At 41.5% G+C, this 23,827-nt stretch overlaps 1 protein-coding gene across 3 annotated transcripts; it reads right to left on the reverse strand.

The window, feature by feature from the left end:
- Nucleotides 1-1,416: 1,416 nt before the first annotated feature.
- IDH1 (isocitrate dehydrogenase (NADP(+)) 1) lies at nucleotides 1,417-19,804 on the reverse strand. 3 transcript variants are annotated; one of them, XM_054478262.2, is made up of 10 exons: nucleotides 19,566-19,804; nucleotides 18,501-18,574; nucleotides 16,070-16,207; nucleotides 12,957-13,248; nucleotides 9,907-10,012; nucleotides 8,001-8,178; nucleotides 6,890-7,041; nucleotides 4,761-4,901; nucleotides 3,970-4,132; nucleotides 1,417-2,364 (listed from the first exon to the last, which is right to left on the reverse strand). In XM_054478262.2, exons 3-10 carry the CDS (start codon nucleotides 16,189-16,191, stop codon nucleotides 2,274-2,276), a joined length of 1,245 nt encoding a protein of 414 aa, XP_054334237.1. In that variant the 5' UTR covers nucleotides 16,192-16,207; nucleotides 18,501-18,574; nucleotides 19,566-19,804; the 3' UTR covers nucleotides 1,417-2,273. The 3 variants fall into 3 exon arrangements, with proteins under 3 accessions (XP_054334237.1, XP_054334238.1, XP_054334241.1); XM_054478263.2 differs by lacking the exon at nucleotides 19,566-19,804 and adding an exon at nucleotides 19,414-19,533; XM_054478266.2 differs by lacking the exon at nucleotides 19,566-19,804 and adding an exon at nucleotides 18,969-19,188.
- Nucleotides 19,805-23,827: the final 4,023 nt, after the last annotated feature.

The following is a 23,827-nucleotide window of genomic DNA, read 5'->3' on the forward strand; positions in this document are numbered from 1 at the left end:
AATCTTACATGAGATGAAAAAAATCTTACATGAGATCTTTCTTGATGTTAACTAGAAGCAATGCTTTTTTTTTTCTTTTTTTTTCTACCACCTGAGTGACCTGACAGTGATTGATCTCATGTGAAAATTGATTTTTATTTCCCTTGCCAGGAGAGCTCATGTGGTTTGGATTCTAACTTCAATTTGGTCAGGAATAAATTGCCCAAGCGACATGGGCCTCCCCTACTTCATGAGAATCTCCTCTCAACAGGGCTGTTCTAGGACTGTGAGCTTCAATTTGGATGTATTTTGGGGGTAGCACTGAGGGAAATTGGTCAAAAGCTCATTCTGAATAAGCTCCATGCCATTGGATTCTGAAAGGCTCCATGTTTCATTGGGCCTTCAAGGGGATTTGTGTAGAACAGTGTCTGGGGCCCAACTCCAAGCTTGCCAGGAAGGTAGACTAGAAATTACCAAGGATCCCCACCCCAACTCACTGACTTGTGATGTGTGAGAGCGCAAAAGCTCACTAGAGCCTCCCTCCCAGAGATGCTAGGATGTGGAGCAGCCTTTCCCCAGGTATGAAGCCAGAAAGTGGGAAGCATCTTTGACTTGCTGCTGTCCCTCTATCTCCACATATCTTTGGTCTTGCCAAGACCCATCCATTCAACTTCCTTATCCCAGGGATTATCCCATTCTCTTCCTGGTGCCACTGTTCCAGTCAGATCTTCACCATTTCCCACCTAAAGTATTGCAACAGCCTCCTAACTGGTCCTCCTTCCTCAACTGCACCCAACACTCTCCTCCCCACCCCAAACCATCCATTCTTTTTTCGTTTTTTTGAGACGGAGTCTCACTTTGTCACCCAGGCTGGAGAGCGGTGGTACGATCTCGGCTTACTACAACCTCCACCTCTCAGGTTCAAGTGATTCTTCTGCCTCAGCCTCCCAAGTAGCTGGGACTACAGGCGTGCACCACCACGCCTGGCTAATTTTTGTATTTTTAGTAGAGATGGGGTTTCACCATATTGGCCAGGCTGGTCTCGAACTCCTGACCTTGTGATCCGCCTGCCTTGGCCTCCCAAAGCCACTATCCATTTTTTATAAAAGTTTCCCAGAGTGCTATTTTTAAAAATAAAAATATGATCAAGTCCCTTATTTCTTAAAAGTCTTCATTGGCTCCCTAATCATTTACAAGATAATGACTAAACTCCTTAGCATGTGCATAGACATAATCTATTCTCCAATATTCCTTAATTCTTCCTTTAGTTCCCTCTTTGGTCCTCTTTCCTTTCACTGCAGGATCTACATCTTACTATTTACTTATCTGTTTCTACCATGGTAAACTTTTTAAGAGCAGAGAATTTTTTCAGATTACGCTCCTATGGCTAGGATGTAGCGTGGTGCTTGGCATCCAATAAACAGAAACGCAGAAGAATGGTAATTAGCACTTAATTTTAATTAAAATCAACAGTTCAGGAGAAGATAAGGACTAGAATAGTGTTTAATATCAATTTCTGAGAAATCACATTTATATAAAAGAAATAAAACAGGCCAGCAGAAGTCCAAAAAAGATTCAGCTTACATTATTGCACTTGGATGAAATATGCTATTTGGAGTAGCATAATATTTAGGCCAGGCCAGGAGGAGAAAGAGACAAATGGAGAGGACAAACCTCCAGGTAGTATTTATTCCGGATTCCAAACTCTCCTGCGGCCTAAACAATATTTAGTCTATTGGAAACATTCAGCAAGCTCTTTACAAAAATGACTGCAGTATCTTCAACACATTTGAGTTGCACTCATACTTTGCTCCAGTCATGTGCAAGTTTAATGCACAGCTCTACCTCACAAAACGGGACATCTATGACACCAGAACTTCCCTGTGCCCAAGGTCATGGACAGGAGGGGAAGGCAGTGAATTTCTACTTTACGCATATTTTAGGGAGCAATACTGTGGCTATCATTTACCCTTTTCAGCAATCTTGATTTTGGTCATTTATAATTAGAACATGAGAAAAAGTGACAGTGAATACAAATGAGTACTAACCGAATTCCTAGGCTGGTACTAGAAAATAAAATAGAATTTTTTAAAAAGTCCCTTGCCATGTTCACAAAGGTGGCAATAACTGTATATATAAGAAAAAGGCTGTAAACTTATAGAAAAGATAAACTCTGGCTTCTAAACGAATTACAAAATTGATTTTGCCTTTATCCTTGAGTGTAACACAGAAAAATGTAAACCTGTAGACCTAGTTACCAAAAGACACTTATCCTTCTCAGCTCAGGTATGAACTTAAAGTTTGGCCTGAGCTAGTTTGATCTTCAAGTTTTCTCCAAGTTTATCCATGAACTCAAATGTATTCAAGTAGTCAGAACGTTGCACACTAACGGGGAGGAAAAAAAAGAAAATTTAGTTTGTCTCTGATATGGCAGCAGGTAGTGGTAAAGTCCTAGAAATGCTACTTAAAATAGTATTCTATTTGTTTCTGGAAGAAAACGCATTCATGTTAGTAAGCTACAAAATCTATAGACAATGACTATGTTCAGGGTTCCTGGGGCTGACCCAGGCTCAGTACTCAGGCTCTCTAGGCAACCTGTAGTAGAGACTCATCCACACATACTCAGTTAGGTTTCTTGCTATGTAGCTTTGGGGGTGAAATTATCATGGAGTTTCAGTTCAGACTAATGCTGCTGAGACCAAAATCATCACACTTCTTCCTCACTCTTAAACATAACAGAACTTATTCAGGGCATAGCCAAACCTTTACCCACCTTCCCACAAAACGTTACATGTCCTTAAACAAAGTTATAATGTTATTATTTCTATCAGTGTCTTAAGAAAAACAAAAGACAGGCCGCGGGCCTGGTGGCTCACGCCTATAATCCCAGCACTTTGGGAGGCCAAGGCAGATGGATCACGAGGTCAGGATATGGAGACCATCCTGGCTAATACAGTGAAACCCCATCTCTACTAAAAATACAAAAAAAAAAAAAAAAATTAGCCGGGTGTTGTGGCACAAGTCCCAGCTACTTGGGCGGCTGAGGCAGGAGAATCGCTTGAACCCGGGAGGCGGAGGTTGCAGTGAGCCAAGATCACGCCACTGCACTCCAGCCTGGGCAAAGCGAGACTCTGTCTCAATAAAAAAAAAAAAAAAGAAAAACAAAAGACAATGGACAGGATAACATAATCCTGCTGACAGGTACCTATTAAATAGGCTACAAAGGTATTCCACTGATAAGACCATTATGAACACTGCAATCTTGCTGGAAATTTAAATTAAGAAACATGCAGTGATCAAGTATATCCCCATTATGGGGTATACTGACCCTACCTGGGACCTCTGCAGATGCAATGGTTGAGATATGGAGCCAATCCCCCCAGGATACTGGCTACCATGTTCTCAGAAGAATTCTCAGTAAACATATGGGCTGTCAAATATTTGCCCAAATATTGGTTACAGATACTTAAGGGATTGTAATCAATTGCACACCTTAAACTTGTGCTGCTCACTTTTCTCATCGGTAAGTTAAAGAAAATAAAGGAGTAGAATAAAATAGCCTCTGAAGTACCTTTGTTTCTATTTGTCTATAATCTGCTTCTTAAAATTAAATAGAACCTTTTCATTCAATGATTGTCAACTAGATCAGATGTCAGCAAATTACAGCCCAGCACATGAACCAAATTGAGGCTGGTTTTGAACATAAAAGTTTGATTGGGGTGTTGCCACACTATTTGATTCTGTATTGTCTATGACTGCTTTCCTGCTACAATGGCAGAGGCAAAGTTGAATAGTTGTATAGTTGCAAAAAGACCGTATGTCCCACAAAGCCTAAAACATTCACTAGCTGACAATTTACAGATAATGTCTGCTGACTCCTGAACTAGATGATGAATAACAATTTATATAATTCCAGAAAGCACCGATGCTCTGAGCCCAGTGAGGATAAGTGTTAATTTGACCACAGAAACGAGGGCATCTTATACTTACTTGGGTAAACCTTTAATGCAAGCAGCCAAGTCCTTGGTCATGAAGCCAGCCTCAATTGTCTCAACAGAGACTTCTTCCAAAGCATTTGCAAAGAAGGCAAGCTCTTTATTGTTATCAAGCTTTGCTCTGTGGGCTAACCCTCTGGTCCAGGCAAAAATGGAAGCTAAAAGAGGGGAAAAAAACCCAACACTCCAATCATCCTAGTTACAGAGGTTTCCAAATGTCTCATAGTTCCCAAAAACAGAGTAGTTTTTTGTTTAGGTGACAGACTTCTTTAGATACTAACCACATGGGCTAGAAGTTTTAGGAGAGTTAGAAATATTTTACCAAACAGAAACTTTAAAAAAACACATTTTCATGGCATGGTACTAGTGCTTGAAACTTAAGGCATTTTCTAATTTGAAAAAGGTCACAATCTCTTCTATCTCTTGTCTACATTGGTCTCCTTTTTCCAGGCTGTAATCTCTTTTTAAAGTGCTATCTTTGAAACTTGTTGAAAGGATCTATCCATGTGACTTTTAGATTTGTAGCCTTATGTGACATTTCACTGCACCAGAGGTAAAGGAAAATGCTTGTTGATAACATTCTTCTCTGTAACCTATGTTCTCCCACAAAACAGAAATGCAAATACTGTATATTTTAAGAAGCATATTCAAATAGATCTTATTAGTAGAACAAATCAGCTACTTGGTGATGACTTTGCACACAGAACACTGAGCAGCCAAGGGAACACATCTGAGCTGATTTGGAGAGCACTCTCTGGTGAGAAATCAATGTAAACACCATCTTACCAATGGGATTGGTGGACGTCTCCTGTCCTTTCTGGTACATGCGGTAGTGACGGGTTACAGTCCCGTGGGCAGCCTCTGCTTCTACTGTCTTGCCATCTGGACAAACCAGCACGCTGGTCATCATGCCGAGAGAGCCATACCCTGTAAGTAGCAGAGCATGAAGCATTGGGTCCAACTGCATGAAGAGCACTGAGTCTCTCAGAGATGAGAGCATAAATAACTCAATCTTGATAGGTCTCGGTAAGCAAAGTAAACAAGAGCACATGGAATCACCAATAATTCTGCCTTTCAGAAGGCAGGATCCCTGCTCCAGATGTTAGAGCCAAAGGGTCTGGAAAGGCTGCATTTTCCCCTCACTTGTCTCAGGGATACCTACTCCTTGATGGAGGGTTCAGGGTCCAACTGCCTACATTCCACTCTAGTTCTATGACTTCATAGCTACTGCGGCTCAGTTTTCTTATCTGTAAAATGGGAGAAATAACAGCACCTACTTCACCAGGTTGCTGTGGGATTAGATAAATATACATATATTCATAAATATATATGAAAATAATATATATTTATATTCCTTAGAATAGTACTGGACACAGTGAGAGCTCAATCTATTATTGTTATTCTTATGTGCAATGCTCTGCTGTTCTGGGGAAATAAAGATGGATGACAGCTGTCTCTTAAGAACCCTCAAGCTGCTCATGGGACTGGGAAGAGAAGGCAGGTAAACACAGGATCGGTTGGATCCAAGAACATCCCAGTTGCCCTTCCTCGCTCTCTTTCATACCCTCAATACAACAGTTCTCTTCTGTGGTTTCTTATTGAAAGAACTACATTACAACTCTTATATCTATATAATTGATTTTCTTCTTTTCTCCATTTTTGCTACCTCACAACAGCACCTGTGAAGTTAATAATCAACCATGGAGTCATCACAAAGCAACAACACTCCTTCCTCTGTTGCATTCAGTACAAATGATTGTGAGGATGTAGAGAAACAGAAGGAGGGTAAGGAGAGTTGTGTAACTCATTTATCTGACAAAAAGTTATCTTTAACCAGGTTGATCTACTGATTTTCAAACTGAGAGGAGATGCCTAACACTGATAAGAGAGAGAAAAAGTAGTACTTCTTGGGAAAAACAAACATAATTAAAGTTAACAAACATTCATCTGGGGAGATTCAAGTTCACACAGCTACCAAGGGGAACTGAAACTGAAGGGCAACTTGGCGCTGAGGAAACCAGGCGCTGTGTTTCTGTTGATTTGGCCCTTACCCCATGCGTGAAATTTCTCCTGGAATTTCTGTAAACAGCCCCTATGGTTGTTTGCTCAATTGATTTGTGTGTAAGCTAAGCAGTAAACAAAAACACTTTTTCTTTGTGGTTGTTGAGACAAGAGCCTTGCTCTGTTGCCCAGGCTGGAGTATAGGGGCGTGATCTCAGCTCACTGCAACCTCCGCTTCCCAGGCTCAAGAAATTCTCATGCCTCAGCCTCCTGAGTGCCAGGGACTATAGGCATGTGACTGCACCTGGCTAATTTTTGTATTTTTTTTTTTAAAGTAGAGATGGGGTTCTGCTATGTTGGCCAGGCTGGTCTTGAACTCCTGGCCTCAAGTGATCCACTGCCTTGGCCTCTCAAAGTGCTAGGATTACAGGCGTGAGCCACTATGCCCAGCCAAACACATTTGTTTTATATTCTACCAGAACAGCAGCTGGCAGAGGGACATGAGTAGGTCCTCCTGCCCAATAAATGAGCTTTGCAGGCACCAAAGCTTGGTTATGACATGATCAGGCTCCTCACTTTATCCCTCCTTGCCCGAGTGCCCTGGTTTTTTACATTTTCACCAAAGGACAAGGAGGGCAGGGAAAGGGAGTGATTTTCAGATCAGGTAGGCTTTAAAACTTCAAGGAGTGACACTGGAGCCAGGAGTGTCAATCCACTAATTTATTTCCCACGTGGTCTTGAGTAAATCACTTCTCTAGTCTGAGCTTAATTTCCTTAGCTGTCAGATAAGACGGTGGACCTGGAGGTTTAACATTCCATGATTTTACAACAAAGGACTACAAAACTCCCCTTCCCAAATTAGAGAACTACCCTGGAATGACCCAGTTCCTACAGGCCAGGCTCTACCTCTGTACCTTGGGCCACAGAGTCTGACTGCACGTCACCATCATAGTTTTTACAGGCCCAGATGAAGCCTCCCTCTGATTTCATAGCTTGGGCCACCATGTCGTCGATGAGCCTATGCTCATACCAGATCTTTCGTGCTTCAAATTGGGACTTGTACTGCCTGGGAAACAAAAGAGAAAAGAAAATAATAACAAAGAAAATTGATTTTGTTAGGGATATCATCTGCTTGTCCCAAACAGAGGACGGGACACACAAGAAGCAGCATATTTTAGTGGAAGTAGCAAGTAGCAGAAACTCAGGAATCTGACAGACATTGGCTCAAATCCCAGCCTAATCATTTTCTAACTGTAAAACTCAATTTGACCATCTGTAGGAACAATTTTACCCACCTTGCAGGGAAGCTGTGAGAATTAAGTGAGACAGTAGAGTATCCCAATGACTACTTCACTTTTCAGTTTTCATTATACCATAGATCAGATTCTTGAGATTCAGCTTATTTTAAAAATACATTTTTGAAAAGACTGTTCTACTTCTTGGTGTCATTCAGGAAACTAAAATATATTCCAGACAGTTTCTGGGCTTGGTATAGATGGGCAGCAGGAGGAGGAATCAAAATGCCTCAGGAACGTTTTGGCCTGAACACTTGCACCTAAAGGGAGTTATGCCAATCTTAAATATTAACACATGCTCACCTCCTGTGCTGTGGAAGCCAGTATTGTTATAAACTTAGACAAGTTCAAATGACTCCACTAAAACAGAATTTTAAATTCTAACAATGGGCTTCAGAAAGAATGGAAATGGGTCTGACTTAGAAACTCACACATGAAAAATTAGAACTTCCTATCACTAACAGGGTACGTTTATTTAAACGTTAAAGAACCTGGCTCTGAAAAAAATTCATGTGGGGACCTTATTTAAGAACATGTTTATCTTATAAAAGCAACTCAGAGTGGTTTTGTTTCACTCCTGCTAAACCTCAGTTTTGCCCTTATCTTTAAGAGACAGTGATGATTTTCACTCAATTTCCCCAGAATCATAGGGATAGGGAGATACATACTCTATATGCAAATGTCAGCTTACTTGAGAATAAAGAAAAAGTTAAAAAAGAACTATAGTTACTTGTCATATATTTCCTGAAAGATGTCTTTAAAACGCCCATCATATTTCTTCAGAATAGTGTTTTTGGTGCTCAGATACAAAGGCCAACCCTTAGACAGAGCCATTTGGAAGGAACTGTGTGCAAAATCTTCAATTGACTTATCTTGATTATACATCCCCATGGCAACACCACCACCCTCTGTAGAGAAGAAACCAATGAGAGGAAAAAAAGGGAGAAGAATAAATGTAATGTAGTTGTAATAAGGCTAAAGTCACCCACCACAACCAAATGACCTACTTCTCAGCTCTCACATCTGAGACTAGATTTCAGAAGTCCCAGACAGGTTTCCAACCTGAATATTCCACAAATTTCTGAGGCACATAATGAGAGAAAAGCCAGTTCTAGGTAAGGACATTCTAACTTGTTTTGGAAGGACAACAGAAATGAAAAAACATAGTCTTTAAAATCCTGAAGATGCAGAAATACCAAAAACTGATATGAACCAGAAATACATGTAAGAAAAGGCAAATAATTTTGAAACTTCTTTTGCATACTGATATGGTTTGGATATTTGTCCCTTCTAAATCTCATGTTGAAATGTGATTCCCAATGTTGGAGGTGGGGCCCGGTGGGAGGTGATTGGAACATGGGGTTGGATCCCTTATGAATGGCTTAGGACCATCCCCTTTGGTGATTACGTGAGTTCTTGCTAAGTTGATTCACTTGAAATCTGGTTGTTTAAAAGAGTCTGGGACCTCCCCCTTCTCTTTCTCTTGCTCCCGCTCTTGCCATGTGATACACTTATTGTCTGTTCACCTTCTGCCAAGATTGGAAGCTTCCTGAGGCCCTCACCAGGAACAGGTGTTGGAGCCAGGCTTGTACAGCCTGCAGAACCATGAGCCAATTAAACCTCTTTTCTTTATAACTTACACAGCCTCAGGTATTTCTTTATAGCAACGCAAGAATGGCCAAACACCCTACCTTTACAATTCCCAACATCTATTTTAAACTTTAGGGGTGCACTCAATCCTCAGTTATTGAGAAAAACTTACATTTCAAATACTGAATGAAAACTCTTATAATCTCCTGGAGGATACTGAGCACTCCTACTGTAGTTGGTAGAAATAAGTAGAAATAATTATGCTACATGTAATCACTGTGTTTTACAACTCTTATTGAACTTTGTTATTACTTAAAGATAGAACTTGAATCCATGCCAATGCTCAGGGTTAACTTGGGTTCAGGGTGAAAGGTGCTGAAGCCTGCAGAACCAGATTCCAATAGATATTATTTGGAAGAGGCAAGAAAAACAAAAGGTAGGTGAGTGTTGGGTTTTTTTGTTCGTGTGAGTGCTTTCAACAACTTCAATAGTGAAGGAAAAGGGCCCACTAATTCTTTCAACAACTTTTGGGTGGGATTTGCCATCAAAGGTAGCAGGGTAGCTGGGAAAGAAAAGGCAAAAAGCAAATGTTCTACTCTTTCACAGGATAAATACCCAGAAGGGCAAGAAGAAAACTTCAGCAAATATATAAGGAAACCTCTTCCAGATACAAACCATATCAGAGCAAAGGGCAGGATTATATGCTGGGTGATTTGAGAATATTAATATTTAATGTATATAATTCATGCACAGCAGATTTCTGCCAACCTTCTCTCTGTGCTTTAAGATAAATGCATAATCATCTCATTGTCTTTGCCTAAAGGCATTTCCAATTAAGTGGGTAACCCTTTTGTGCCTTTATTCATGCCACAGGAAGGTATGGAAGCAAATTACTTCTTTATGTCAGGTTTAGGGTTTTGCAAAAACACTGTAGGTTCAGATTATATTTTTAGGCAGCCACATAACAAACGTTAAAAAAGCGATAAAAATATTATCTAAATCATCTGTTAAAAAAAAAAAGAAGCTTATGCTACAGTCATACATACCTTCAAAGTTATGTACCAGGTATGTCACCTTTTGGGTTCCGTCACTTGGTGTGTAGGTTATCTCTACTTTTCCAGGCCCAGGAACAACAAAATCAGTTGCTCTGTACTGTGTAGGGGGGGAAAAGGTATAAAGAAAAACAAAATACCCTAGCAGGAAGTGTAAGGAAAATATTCATATAATATAGACCTAGAAGACACCTAGACAAATAGGGCAGTATGTCCAACTTCTTCTTTTTTTTTTTTTAGAAGATGGGGATGAAGAGGTCCAGATGTTCCCCCAAATCAATAAATATTTATTAGGTGCCTATATGAGGTACAGGAAAGTTTTCTGAGCACTGATCTGAAGAGGACAGAGAATAACATAAGCCACTTTCCTTTAGGAAGTTTACAACCCAATAAAGACATATATAAGTGAAAAGCAATATAAGAGCTTTCAAATGCCAAAAGAGGGTATTAGAACCCCCCCCCCAAAAAAAAAAACAACTATAGGATGACAGAGGAAAAGAGGTGACCATGGCAAGGAAGTCAGGGAAGTCTCCCTAGAGGGTGATGATAACAATACTAATTGTAGTACTGAGGTAGCTAATGCTTTGTCCTTACTCTATGCCAGATGCTTTAAATGCTTAACTTGCATCATCTCATTTGATTCTTACATCAGTCTTACAAGGAGGGAACTATGATATAGTAGAAATAATGCATCCAGGGTCAAAGGACTTGAGGTCTTGTCCTTACTTAGGCCATCGGGGCTCGGTCTCTCATGGTATCATTGTTACTAGTATAGGACTTGTTCATATGGAGCAATGAAATCATTCTGGGAGCAGCTACAATGGGATGATGATGATTTTTAGGAAAGGGCTGTTCAAGGACAGGCACCTCCCTCATAGGCCTCAGCTACTCGCTGGAATAATATGCCTGGCATATACTAGACATCCATAAGTCTTTGCTGCATTGTATCTTCTTCAATGACTTGAATCAGATACTTGCAGAGTTAGGTACCAGCAGGCGCCAGCCACATCTATATGTGTAGAGAAATACTAATAACAACTGGTAAAAGAGCAGTAACAATAAAGATTAAATAAGATTAAATACCTACTTTACACAGAACATTTTTGACATATAAAATCCATAAAGTAAATATGGGTGGTAATTTATTACTATTTCTGAAAAGGGAGAAACTGAGGCACCAAAGCACCATAAATGCTTTATATAGGTTTATGTATATTTAAACAGTCCATGAATCAACCTGAGGTTTGAAATTCTCTTCCTGGACTTTAATAAATAGAATGGCCATTTTTACAAATGACTGATGCCAAAATAATTAATAAAAAAAAAAAAAAAAAAGAAGGCTGGGCATGGTGGCTCATCCCTGTAATCCCAGCACTTTGGGAGGCGGGCGGATCACGAGGTCAGGAGTTTGAGACCAGCCTGATGGTGAAACCCCATCTCTACTAAAAACACAAAAATTAGCCGGGTGTGGTGGCATGCACCTGTAATCCCAGCTACTCAGGAGGCTGAGGCAGGAGAATTGCTTGAACCCGGGAGGCAGAGGTTGCAGTGAGCCAAGATCACACCACTGCACTCCAGCCTGGGCGACAGAGGGAGACTCTGTCTCAAAAACAAAAAACAAAAAAACATAAAGGATATACACAGAAAAAAGGCACGACTGAGCTGGAAAGAATCTAGGGTGATGTTTGCAAGATTAGCGAGTTTGCACCACTGCCATCTACCTTCCCTTGCTTGGGCCCCTGGGAGCTATTTCTGAAGGCTTTGGCCAGGATGGAAGGATAGTTTTAGCCACAGGGTGGAACAAAGTTAACTGACCCCTCAAGGACTAAACTGTTTACCCCCAACACACTGTTTTCAATGATGGCTACATTCAAACCTCTGGATTTCAGCATGAGAGATTCCTGTTTTTAAGGTCCTTTTAAGACATAAACTACTTTCTGTGAAAGTTTGAAACCTCAGTTTCAACACTGAACTTTGATTTTGTTTACTTGGCAGTTTTTTTTGCTTAATTTGGCAACAAGCCTACTGGTACAGAAGTAAAGAAGCAGTACTTTTTTTCCAGGCAGGAAGGAATGCTTTAGTAAGGCGGCTTTCAACTACCAAGTCAGTTTTTTTTTTCTTTTTCTTTTTTGAGACAGGGTCTTGCTCTGTTGTGTAGGCAGTGGTGTGATCATAGCTCATAGCTGTGACCTTGAACTCCTAGGCCTAAGGGATCCTCAGGCCTCAGCCTCTCAAGTAGCTGGGACTATAGGCACATGCCACTTCACTCAGCTTTGCCTACTCACTTTGTATATGAATAAACAACAAAACCGGCTCTTCCATGAGCAACTGACATAATTATTGAAATACTTTTCATTTTTGTAGAGACAGGGTTCTGCTATATTGTCCAGGCTAGTCTCAAACTCCTGGCCTCAAGCAGTGCTTCCAACTTGGCCTCCAAAGTGCTAGGATTACAGGTGTGAACCATGATACCCAGCCAGTTTTTTCTTTTATGCATGATGGGATCACGTTCAATACAATCTTTGGTGGTTCTCAAGTTTGCACATTAGATTCACCTGGGGAGCTTTAACATGCCTGAACCCCATGGAATTCAGATTTTAATTTGTGTAGGGTGGTACTCAAGCATTGGAACTAAAACAAAGAAACAAATCAAGCAAAGCAAAACAAAACCACCAAAAAAACTTGTAAGGGGATCCTATTGTGCAGCCAGTGTTGAAAACCACAGAGCTTGTTGAACCAAACGAAATTACCAACACAAAAATGGCAATATCATATGGTATAACTCAATAAAAGGATAAAGGAAAAAAAACAGCATGTTTGAAAAAAAATGTGTTGAGATGGACGCCTATTTGTAAGTTTATTTGTATTTGCCTTTAGCTAAATGTGTGTAAATATACAGTTATACATATATGCACTTCTCAATTTTATACCTTGCTTAATGGGTGTAGATACCAAAAGATAAGAATAAAACACATATAAGTTGGAAATTTCTGGGCCATGAAAAAAAAAACATGGAAAATCACATTATTGCCAACATGACTTACTTGATCCCCATAAGCATGACGACCTATGATGATAGGTTTTACCCATCCACTCACAAGCCGGGGGATATTTTTGCAGATAATGGCTTCTCTGAAGACTGTGCCACCCAGAATATTTCGTATGGTACCATTTGGTGATTTCCACATTTGTTTCAACTTGAACTCCTCAACCCTCTTCTCATCAGGAGTGATAGTGGCACATTTGACGCCAACATTATACTTCTTTATAGCTTCTGCAGCATCCTTGGTGACTTGGTCGTTGGTGGCATCACGATTCTCTATGCCTAAATCATAGCTTGAAAGAGAAAAATTAGAAGCAAATTTTTTCAGACAAACAGATAGTTATAACCTATAACTGCAGTGATGGCATATAGAGCTCACTATACAGAAAGCAAAGGCTCCGAGTACACCAAAATCTGCCAAGTTTTAGCATTAGCACACCCTAAACACAGAAGATGGGTGCCAACTATAAAGAGAACTAAGAGAGGCTAGACTGCTGGGCTGCCCCTACTCTTGTAATGGGAAGCTGTCTATCAGGAAACTGAATGGAAACCATCAAACTCTGCCCTTTGCCTCCTGTTTTTCACCAGATAGAGGCAATAATGGCCTGGTTTCTCTCCATATAATTAGTATAATTAAGTGTAAGTCTAAGGACCACCTTTTTCCCTTAGTAAATATTGCTCTTTAAAAATAAATGGGGGTGGGAGGGCTTAAAGGATTTTTTGTATTTTGACATTAAAGTGGTGGGAGGTAAAGATGTGACAGTTGATGCCAAAAATGCGAATGACTCCTTCATTAATGCCAGTTAGTCATAAAATGAGCCTTTCCCTTTTTTTTTTTTTTTTTTTGAGACGAGTCTCGTTTTGTTGCCCAGGCTGGAGTGCAGTGGCACGATCTTGGCTCACTCAACCTCTGCCTTCCTGGGGTCAAGTGATTCTCCCGCCTCAGCCTCCCAAGTAGCTGGGACTACACGCATGCACCACCATGCCCAGCTAATTCTTTCTCTAATTCTTGAGCAAATGTTTGTTCTGGAAACAAGCCTACAGTTTATTGGGTAAGTAAAGGAATCCATTAATGGTTTTGTACATACCAGAGAGTAATAGCTTAATATACACCAACACTAAGATTGCAGGTCATTCAGAGCTGAAAGAATGTTGGTTGTCCAGGGAGCATAGAAAATGACTGCAAAGCTTTATTTGAAGCATGTAATAGTTTGTTAAAAAGCAAGAAAACAAAATAACATAACAATTTATTCTGTTCTCCAAGGATTTAAAGAAAAGTTTTTCAGCTCTTAAAACCTGCCTCTAGATTTATTTTTGGTTCCCTTATCTTCCTTTCTTAGATCTCCTACCCAACTCATGATGCAAACAAAGAGACAGTAATCTTGACATATTTCCAAATAAAAATAACTCCCAACTGCTTCAACTTTAGATAATTCATATATATCTAGCAAAGTCATGTCCTTTGTTATCTTCTTGCATAGGAAATGCTGATCCAATCCCAACTCCAACAGGAAGTGTGATCGGTAGTTTTCAAGTTCCTAGGAACCATTTCTCATGAGGAGAATCTATCAGCAAATTAGTAGATTTTTTGCTTGTCTTCTTAACATTCTAAGAAGATAAGAAAGGAAAGAACAAATTGCCCGGACCACTGTCCAGCCTACGTAAAACAAACTATCTGCTCCATTCTCCTGAAAAAGAACCAGTCAGTGATAATAATAGGAATTTTGGAAAAATTTAAAACTTGTTTGAGCCTCCAAAAATTATCTAGTCTGCAGCCACCAACTTTTTTCCTCCTAGTCATAGTGACTCCCCTTTAAAACTCCTCATGATTCTACACTAAAGAGGCTCAAAGCATCTTTGCAGCCATTATAAGGAAAAGAACCCTGCCAGTTCACCTACTGTCATGTAAAGTCCTGAAACAGGAGTTCCTAAAATGCTTTTTTTTTAAACGTAGTTGGAAGATGTTTTTATGCCTAATTTCCTATGTTTGGTTGACTTCTGCAAGTATTTATATCTTATCATGATTTCTATTTATCATGATTTCAATATAGACATCAGCAGCTTAGGTTTAGAACAATTAAAAAGTATGTTTAATGACATTATGTGAATTAAATGTCTCCACTCAAATAGGTCCTTAGGACAAATTTTGATGACTAATTCTTGGCTGAGGCAAACACACTTAGAGTTGCCAATAGTTTGGCTGAAACGCGTTGCTCAATATTTTTCTATGCCAGTCTTCAGCCACTTTACCCTTTTAAAAATTCTATCTCTACCTAAAGGTACAAAGAACAGAAGCAAGTTTATGAAAAACACAGCGAACAAAATGAGAAAATTGCATAGGCTTTTGCATCTGTCCCCAAGCACTTTACACACAGGGCAAAGGGACACAGGATTTAAGGGAATTTTGCTGGAAAGGAGGGGTTCAATTAAGTAACGTCATGAATTCTTTCTGCACTACAATTGTATGAGAACGGCAAAAGGTGAGGTATGAAAAGGGCAAAAGGCGAGGAATGAAAAGGAGACAGGTCCGTTGACTAAGTAGAGTGACAGAAAATTGAGTTTGAAATGACAAAATTGTGTTAACTGCATTTAGTTTACTGTTTCTTACGTCCTCTCTTATTTCCCTTTTCTCAATATATTGTACTATTCTTAGCCACTGCTTTATTACAAATAAAACCTTCACAGGAAACAGAAGGTTAGAAGAATCTGAAAATCATTCTTTCTTTTATAATTCTTGACTTTTAGATGATAAATCCAGTTTTTCTAGCAGTATGTTAAAATTAGAAGATTCATCTGAATATATTTAGGCTTAAAACAAACTTTATTCACAAAACACAGCTATAGCTACACAAAAAAAAGCTAACTTCACCTCAAAATAATTCAGATTACATTCTTTTTTTTTTTTTTTCCTGTTTCTCCTTCCCTTTTTTTTTCTTTTTTTTTTTTTTTAAAGTGATGGGGTCTCACTCTGTTGCCCAGGCTGGACTTGAATTCCTGGTCTTGAGGGATCCTTCTGCCTCTGCCTCCTAAGTAGCTGGGACTTCAGGTGTGTACCACCATGCCCAGCCAGATTATACTTTCTGAGTTTGCTACATGGAGGGGTAACTCATTTACCTATGTAGATCCAATTCCACGTAGGGAAAAATGAGTTTCTCTTTAATCAGTTCCCAAATGATTCGTGTCATTTCATCTCCTTGCATCTCTACCACAGAACCGCCACTGATTTTTTTGGACATTTTGACTTCAATAAACCTAAAAAGAAAAAAAAATACATGCCTTGTCATTTATTTCATTATAAAGTGGAAACAAAATATATAAACAACGTAGTGACTACTAAAAGAACAATTCATGCAATTCAATTTATGTGCAGTTGAATAAAAAGCTAGTAACAGCAATTCTATTTACCATTAGAATTGAATATCTTCTCTGAACAAAGTATTGTGTTATGTTTCATATGTGGTTTCTCAGCTAGCCCTCGTAGCAATCCTAAAAAATGGACATCATTTCCCCATTTTACTTTGTTAAAAGAAAAAGAGCTTTCCCAAGGCCACCTAGCTGGAGCGTGGGAGAGCCTGACCCTATAACACGCCTTTCATAATGCAATCATTATTCTCAACTACTGGTTTGTCTTAAAAAATGAGATTATTTCCACAGTCTCATGTTTATTGAACACTTCAGTCCAATTCATCATTTTACTGGGCTCTCAAGATGTGCAGAATGGTGAGTGCTAGTATTCCTCCTCCTTTAAGATGCTGTTTTTGTTATTTAATAAAAATAACTAGCCATGAGGAGATTCAACTGGTTCTTGTGACCCATATTCAGGGAAACTTTAAGTCTAAAAGCGAGATGAAGAATTCCTGGTGGAACTGTTTTCCTAGAGATAACACAGACATTGGCGATGTGGGGCTAAATACAACAAAGTGATTTCTCAATTAGAAGAATCTCTATACAGTAGGGCCACTGCCCAGGACCCAAGCATGTCCCTGTCATCTTCTTCTGGCTGTTCACAGACAAGGGTAAGCTGCTAGTGAGTGGGATAGACAAACTGTGCATAGTCCTAGGAAGACAGCACTTTAAGGATAGGGTGTGGGGGTAGCATATACAAATCAATCTGATTCTCAGAAAGTGCAAGGTTGGACCCTTTGGAAGAAATGAAACTGTCCCAGCTTGTCCCTAGAGGCAGAAGAAGCTCTGAGCCTGCTAAAAGTTATCTATTCCTTCTAATGATGCTCTAATTGAAACTCTTTTTCAATCCAACAACACAGCTGCAAATTGCTTTTATTCTCTTAAGGACTAAAAAAGTCAAGAAAATTGACTTTAAAGAATTATTAGATAAGAGGCCTAAAATAGTCTTTCTTGAAAAATTGAGCTAAAGTAATTTGGTCTTTAAATAAAAATGTAATGATTAGTAGACAGTAAGCCTCTGTTTCTTGACAAGCCTGGATGTATTTCCAATCCCCAGGCCCATTTTCACTTCCCAAATTCGCAATTCTAGAATTCTTCTTACTAGTGTTTAGGAGATTCTTTTGGGGAACCTTCTGGAACTGAACTAGTCTAAAAGAAATGAACAGAATGGTGTGGATGAGTCAATTACTTCCCATTTGTAATGTCAAGTATAATTTGTAGTACAGCTGAAAGCATATGATTCAGTTCATGTTTGATTCCACTGTCACACCTATCCTTATTTTAAAACAAAGCAAAAAAGGAGGCAGTGAACTTATCTGGTTCCTGATACTACACTTCCATGGCCATGCCCCTATATAGTATGACGCAACAGTCATGACATGGCAATTTATTCTTGATGGCAAATAGTTAATAGAGGTCAAAGATTGTACCTAAAATGTGAAGACTGATATCTTTTTAGTTCACTATTTCCTTCTCAGTTAAAGCAACTGTACTCTCTGCAATAATCCTTCTTTACTCATAATGCATACTTCAGACGCTTCAGGTTTTCCTCACATTACTCAGACATGAAACTTTTACCATCTTTTAACTAAAACAGTGAAGCTTTATTGTTACTACCATGTGGAACATAATTGTATTTCTTCTGGATCTGATTTCCATGAGATGGGCTTGAGGCCCCACTGGACTGACTTCTCCACCTTTGTTGCCCCTCAGATTTTGTCTCCACCCCAACCCCAACTTCAGAAGGAAGGGCTGTTACAGGCACCAGCTCATTTAGTTTTAAAGTAGCTGAATCCTATCTCCTAACATACTTGTGCAATTCCAGAAAATAAACCTGGAATAACAATACAGAGTAGTTTAATGAAAAAAAGAGCCATTTAATATTATTTTCATCAACCTCAAATTTTTGGCCAGATTGTTTTTTGCCGAGTTCACGAACTACAATAATTTCTGGGCGAAAATGATCTCTTGCAGATAAGACACTGTATTAAAAGAAACAAGGAAGCTGTTGGAATTCGTTGTTGGAAATATTCCTCACTCATTCCCTTGCAGTGCCTCGGCCTGCCCCCAAGACCAGTTAAACACTGTACTGCCACATCAAAGAAAGTACAGAAGAAGGGGGAAAATTGCTAATTCTCACCTTGACAGTGAATGAATTTCTTACCACCCCAATTCCTTCCAGTCTTGCAGACTCAACTGAATGTAGTTTATCTCCTAAAACAAAACAAGGAATAAAAGTGTTAACATAAAGAACACTCACAGGAGAATTTAGCTGTTTTTAGTACCTGCCAGACAGCCCAGTTTATCCGGTTTAAAGTACAGTGCTGAATGTACTCGGAGGGACAAAGGCCAGTTTTAGGCCCGCAGGCACTTTCCAAAGAAAGGTCACTGGAGCACAACTTATCTCTGCGTGTGCGAGGGCGTGCCGCCGCTTCGCCGCCCGTTAGCAGGTCTTGGGGTTTGCACGTCCTTGCTCTTGGCCTGCACCCGTCCTTATGGCCGTTGTGCAAGAGGGCTGCAACCAAGGCTGGATCGGTACCTCCTTCCAGGTCTCCACACCCGCCCCTCCCCTCCCCCGCCCCTCCCCTCCCCTCGCTGGTGCTGGGACCTTTTAAACTCCAGGCACCCGGAACAAGCGGGGGTGTTTCCCCCAGCCCCCTCTCGCCCCGTGTGGCCTAGCGACCCCTCTGAAGGCCGCTGGAGCTCCGCCCCTCCACGCCCCCTGGCGGACGCGAGGGATCGGCCTCAAGGCTATTCTTCGCCGCCTGAGTTGCCTGCAGACGCCCGTCTTCGGCTTGCAGCCTTCTTTGCATCCAGCCCCCAGCTGCTGCACGTTTTCTTCCTCCTACACTCCAGGTTTAGTCTTCTACATGCATTCTCGCAACTTCCACCTCTCGATTTTCCAACCCAAGTGCAGACCTGATTTTTGCCCTTGTCATTGCATCCAACTTCCTCACCGCTCAGTTTCTCCCTCCCATGCCCAAAAGCAAGCCTTCTGCATATCCCAGCATCCAGCAACCCCTCCTTCCCTTTTCTTTTCCCATTCTCAATACCTGGATTTGTCCCCTTCTTTGCGCGCAGGCCTCGACTCCCTCCACACCCAAGATCTGCGCTTTTTTCCTTTACCCCATTCCTGCCTTCTGCGGAATTAGAACCACCCCTCCACAGCCAGTGGGCGGGGCCGCCCCTCGGAGCCTGAGGTTACCTGCCGGGATGATATGCTGGCGAAGAGTTGAGGCGCCACAGCCGCTCACAAGCTCAGACTCACGAGCACACCCTGGCAATCCCAAACCGGACTCTCAGTGCCTCGGCTTCTGAAGTAGACTCTGCAGAAACCCGGGACCATAGGGCGGGTCCGAGATTTTCCTCTTCCCGGCTTTGTCCCCTCCCAGGCTCCGCCTCCTCAGCCCACCTCCCCCAGCCCCGCCCCCGACACGCCTCCAACCGCCACGCGCCAATTCCCGTGGGATGGGCGGAGTCAGCGAGAGGGGCGTGGCCACAGTCAAGGATGGAGAATCCATGGTGCCACTTTCCCGGAGTTCCTGGTGGGGGAAGGGGTTGCCGCCCGGCAGAGATTCAGTCCCGAATGCCGACAGCGAAGAGACTCGTATGCCACCTGCAGGCCGGGGAGCGGGGCGCGCTGGGGCTGCACCACCCCGAACTTTGTAACAATCTAGAGCACCACGGAGTGAGTTTCCAGGTCGGCATAAAAGCGAACGGGACAGGGCGCCCCGGGCTGCGGCAGCTTGGCCGGCCCGCTGCCTGGCGCGCCCCCGAGGGGCGGTAATGGAACGTGCCTTTGGCTGAAGAAAGAGTGCTCCCGGCCAGCGCAGGGTCGCCTAGGGGGTTCCGCGTTGCCAAATGCAAAGGATGGAACAGTTACACAAGCAGGTCCTGACACCACCGTCTAGGTCTTTAGAAACTCCATTGATTGTTTGCATTAGAAGATAATGAATGAGATTCTTATTGTTTTCTTTTTTAAGACAGGGTCTTGCTCTATCGCCCTGGCTAGAGTGCAGTGGAGCGATCACCGCTCACTGCAGCCTTGACTTCCTGGGCTCAAGAGATCCTCCCACCTCAGCCTTCAGAGTAGCTGGGATTACAGGTGCACACAACCACACTCAGCTAATTTTTCTTTCTTTTCTTTTTCCTTTGGTAGAGACGGGGTTTCACCATGTTGCCCAGGCTGGTCTCGAACTCCTGGACTCAAGTGATCGGCCCTCCTCGGCCTCCCAAAGTCCTGGGGTTAAAAGCGTGAGCCACCATGCTCAGTCGGCGGGGGATTATCTGTGATCCAGTGAAGCTGGACTAGAGATGTGAAGCCTTAGAAAACGGTGGCTTGAAAAAAGAATTTTAGTCTCCTCCAGAGATTATATTTTGTGTGTTCATTGCTCTCAAAAACATGAAAATAAAGAGTATTTTATATTGTGATTTGTAGGATAATAGCATGCTTGTATATTGCTGCCCAGAATTTAATGCTCCAATATTTATTTATGTATTTATTTATGTATTTATGAGACAGAGTCTTGCCCTGTCACCCAGGCTGGTGCAGTCTCGGCTCACTGCAACTTCTGCCTCCTGGGTTCAAGTGATTCTCCTCTTTCAGCTTCCCAAGTAACTGGGACTACAGGTGTGCCACCATGCTAAGCTAATTTTTGTATTTAGTAGAGACGGTGTTGCACTATGTTTGCCAGGTTGGTCTCGAACTCCTGACCTCAAGTGATCCACCTGCCTCAGCCTCCCAAAGTGCTGGGATTACAGGCGGGCGCCACCGCGCCCAGCCTCCAAAATTTATTTTAAAAAATTATCTCTTAACATTAAATTAGTACATTATTCTTTGAAGATAAACTGATCTACGTGGTACTACTCAAGGTGCACTTTGGACACCAGAGGGCACTGGTATTTTTCCCGAGAGAAAAGAAAAAAAGCATACACCCTGTCAACTTGGTTTTTGAGGTGGCTTAAGGGATATTGGCAGCCACCTCCATTTATTCCTGTAGAACTGTTTAGAGAGGTATATGAGCTTTTCGAAGGGGGTCTGCCCCTCCACACCTGTGGGTATTTCTCATCAGGTGGAGCCGAGAGACTGAGAAAAGAAATAAGACACAGAGACAAAGTATATAGAAAGAACAGTGGGCCCAGGAGACTGGCGCTCAACGTGCAAGGACCTGCACCAGCGCTGGTCTCTGAGTTCCCTCAGTACTTATTGATCACAATTTTTACTATCTTGGCGAGGGGAGTGTGGCAGGGCAACAGGGTGATGGTGGGGAGAAGGTCAGCAGGAAACATGTGAGCAAAGGAATCTGTATCATGAATAAGTTCAAGGAGAGGTACTACGCCTGGATGTGCACATAGGCTAGATTTATGTTTCACTTTACACAAACATCTCAGTGTAGCAAAGAGTAACAGAGCAGTATTGCTGCCAGCATATCTCGCCTCCAGCCACAGGACGGTTTTCTCCTATCTCAGAATAGAACGAATGGTCAGCTTTACACTGAGACATTGCATTCCCAGGGACGAGCAGGAGACAGAAACCTTCCTCTTAACTGCAAAGAGGCCTCCCTCTTTCACTCCTCCTCCTTAGCACAGACCCTTGACAGGTGTCAGGCTGGGGGATATAAGGCCTTTCCTTTCCCACAAGGCCATATCTCAGGCTGTCTCAGTTGGGGGAAACCTTGGACAATACCCAGGCTTTGTTGGGCAGAGGTCCCTGTGGCTTTCCACAGTGCATTGTGTCCCTGGTTAATAAAGAAGGGAGAATGGTGATGACTTTTACTAGACATACTGCCTGCAAACATATTGTTAACAAGGCACATCCTGCACAGCCCTAAATCCATTAAACCTTGATTCAATACAGCACATATTTCTGTGAGCACCGGGTTGGGGCTAAAGTTACAGATTAACAGCATCTCAAAGCAGAATAATTTTTCTTAATACAGATCAAAATGGACTTTCTTATGTCTTCCATTTCTACATAGACACAGTAACAATCTGATCTCTCTTTCTTTTCTCCATGCTCTTAATTTTCATCTTGAATCTGATGCCCTAAGACACCTGAGACTGTAATTACTTTATATTATATCAGGTTCACATTGCTTATTATCCCTTTCTCACTACCGAAAGTAAGCATTCATATCTATTCTTGTTCCCAAAATAATGTAGGGCAGCCATAAAAATACATCAAATATAGCACAATAAAAACATTGACCATAATTGAGAAAAATAAGGTTAAAAAATGAATAGCTATAGGATGTTACATAGAACCAAGGCAAATTCAATCACAAAACATGTTATATCAAATTCTAAACACTTGCTAGAGATGGCTGCAAATTTGGCTTAAGCCAATGTAGCAGTAAAGGTGGCAGTTATTGGAGTCTCAGCATCTAAAACAGTGTTTCCTAAGCCAGTAATGGAGGAGTTCATTTTCCACTGAAAAATTTGGCCGGGTGCAGTGGCTCAAGTCTGTAATCTCAGCACTTTGGGAGGCCAAGGCAGGAGGATTGCTTGAGGCTAGGAGTTTGCAACCAGCCTGGGCAACATAGGGAGACCCTCTTTATACAAAAGAAAGAAAGAAACAAACAAAAATTAGGCAAGATTGCACCTATAGTTCTAGCTACCTGGGAGGCTGAAGTGGGAGGATCACTTGAGCCCAAGAATTCAAGGCTGCAGGCTCCAGTGAGCTATAATTGCACCACTGCACTCTAACTGGGGCAACCAAGCGAGACCCTATCTCTTAAAAAAATTATTTTTCAGATCCCTAGGATTGACATTAAAATATTGCTATAAATATGCATAAAACTAGATATATGCTCCTTAGGCTGACAGCTCTTATACAACTGTAAGATAAAAAAATTTATAGATAAAATGACTAGAAAGAAAAGTAGAAAACAACACATTACCATTAATATCACTTAAATATAACAAATAACATTTTGCTGAAATTAAATTACTTCTTGAAATGGGAAGATGAAGCTCACTGGTTATGTGCACGTTCTTTTTTTTTTTTCTTTTTTTTGAGACAGAGTCTCGCTCTGTCGCCCAGGCTGGAGTGCAGTGGCGCAATCTCAGCTCACTGCAAGCTCCACCTCTCGGGTTCACGCCATTCTCCCGTCTCAGCCTCCCAAGTAGCTGGGACTACAGGTGCCCGCCACCACACCTGGCTAATTTTGTTTTTGTATTTTTAGTAGAGACGGGTTTCACCATGTGAGCCAGGATGATCTCGATCTCCTGACCTCGTGATCCACCAGCGTTGGCCTCCCAAAGTGCTGGGATCACAGGCGTGAGCCACCGTGCCCGGCCATGTGCACGTTCTTTTTTACATAGCCAGCCTATTTTACTGGATGACATATGATGGTTCATTTAGCCCAGCACCCCTCTCTATTTGGTTAATATTGCATGTGTTGACATCATTTGTCTTTCATTTAGCCAGTAAAAGAATCTGAGTATTTTAATAGTCTGGCCCCAAAT

The sequence above is a fragment of the Pongo pygmaeus genome, chromosome 11, assembly GCF_028885625.2.
Source record: "Pongo pygmaeus isolate AG05252 chromosome 11, NHGRI_mPonPyg2-v2.0_pri, whole genome shotgun sequence".
Lineage (NCBI taxonomy): Eukaryota > Metazoa > Chordata > Mammalia > Primates > Hominidae > Pongo > Pongo pygmaeus.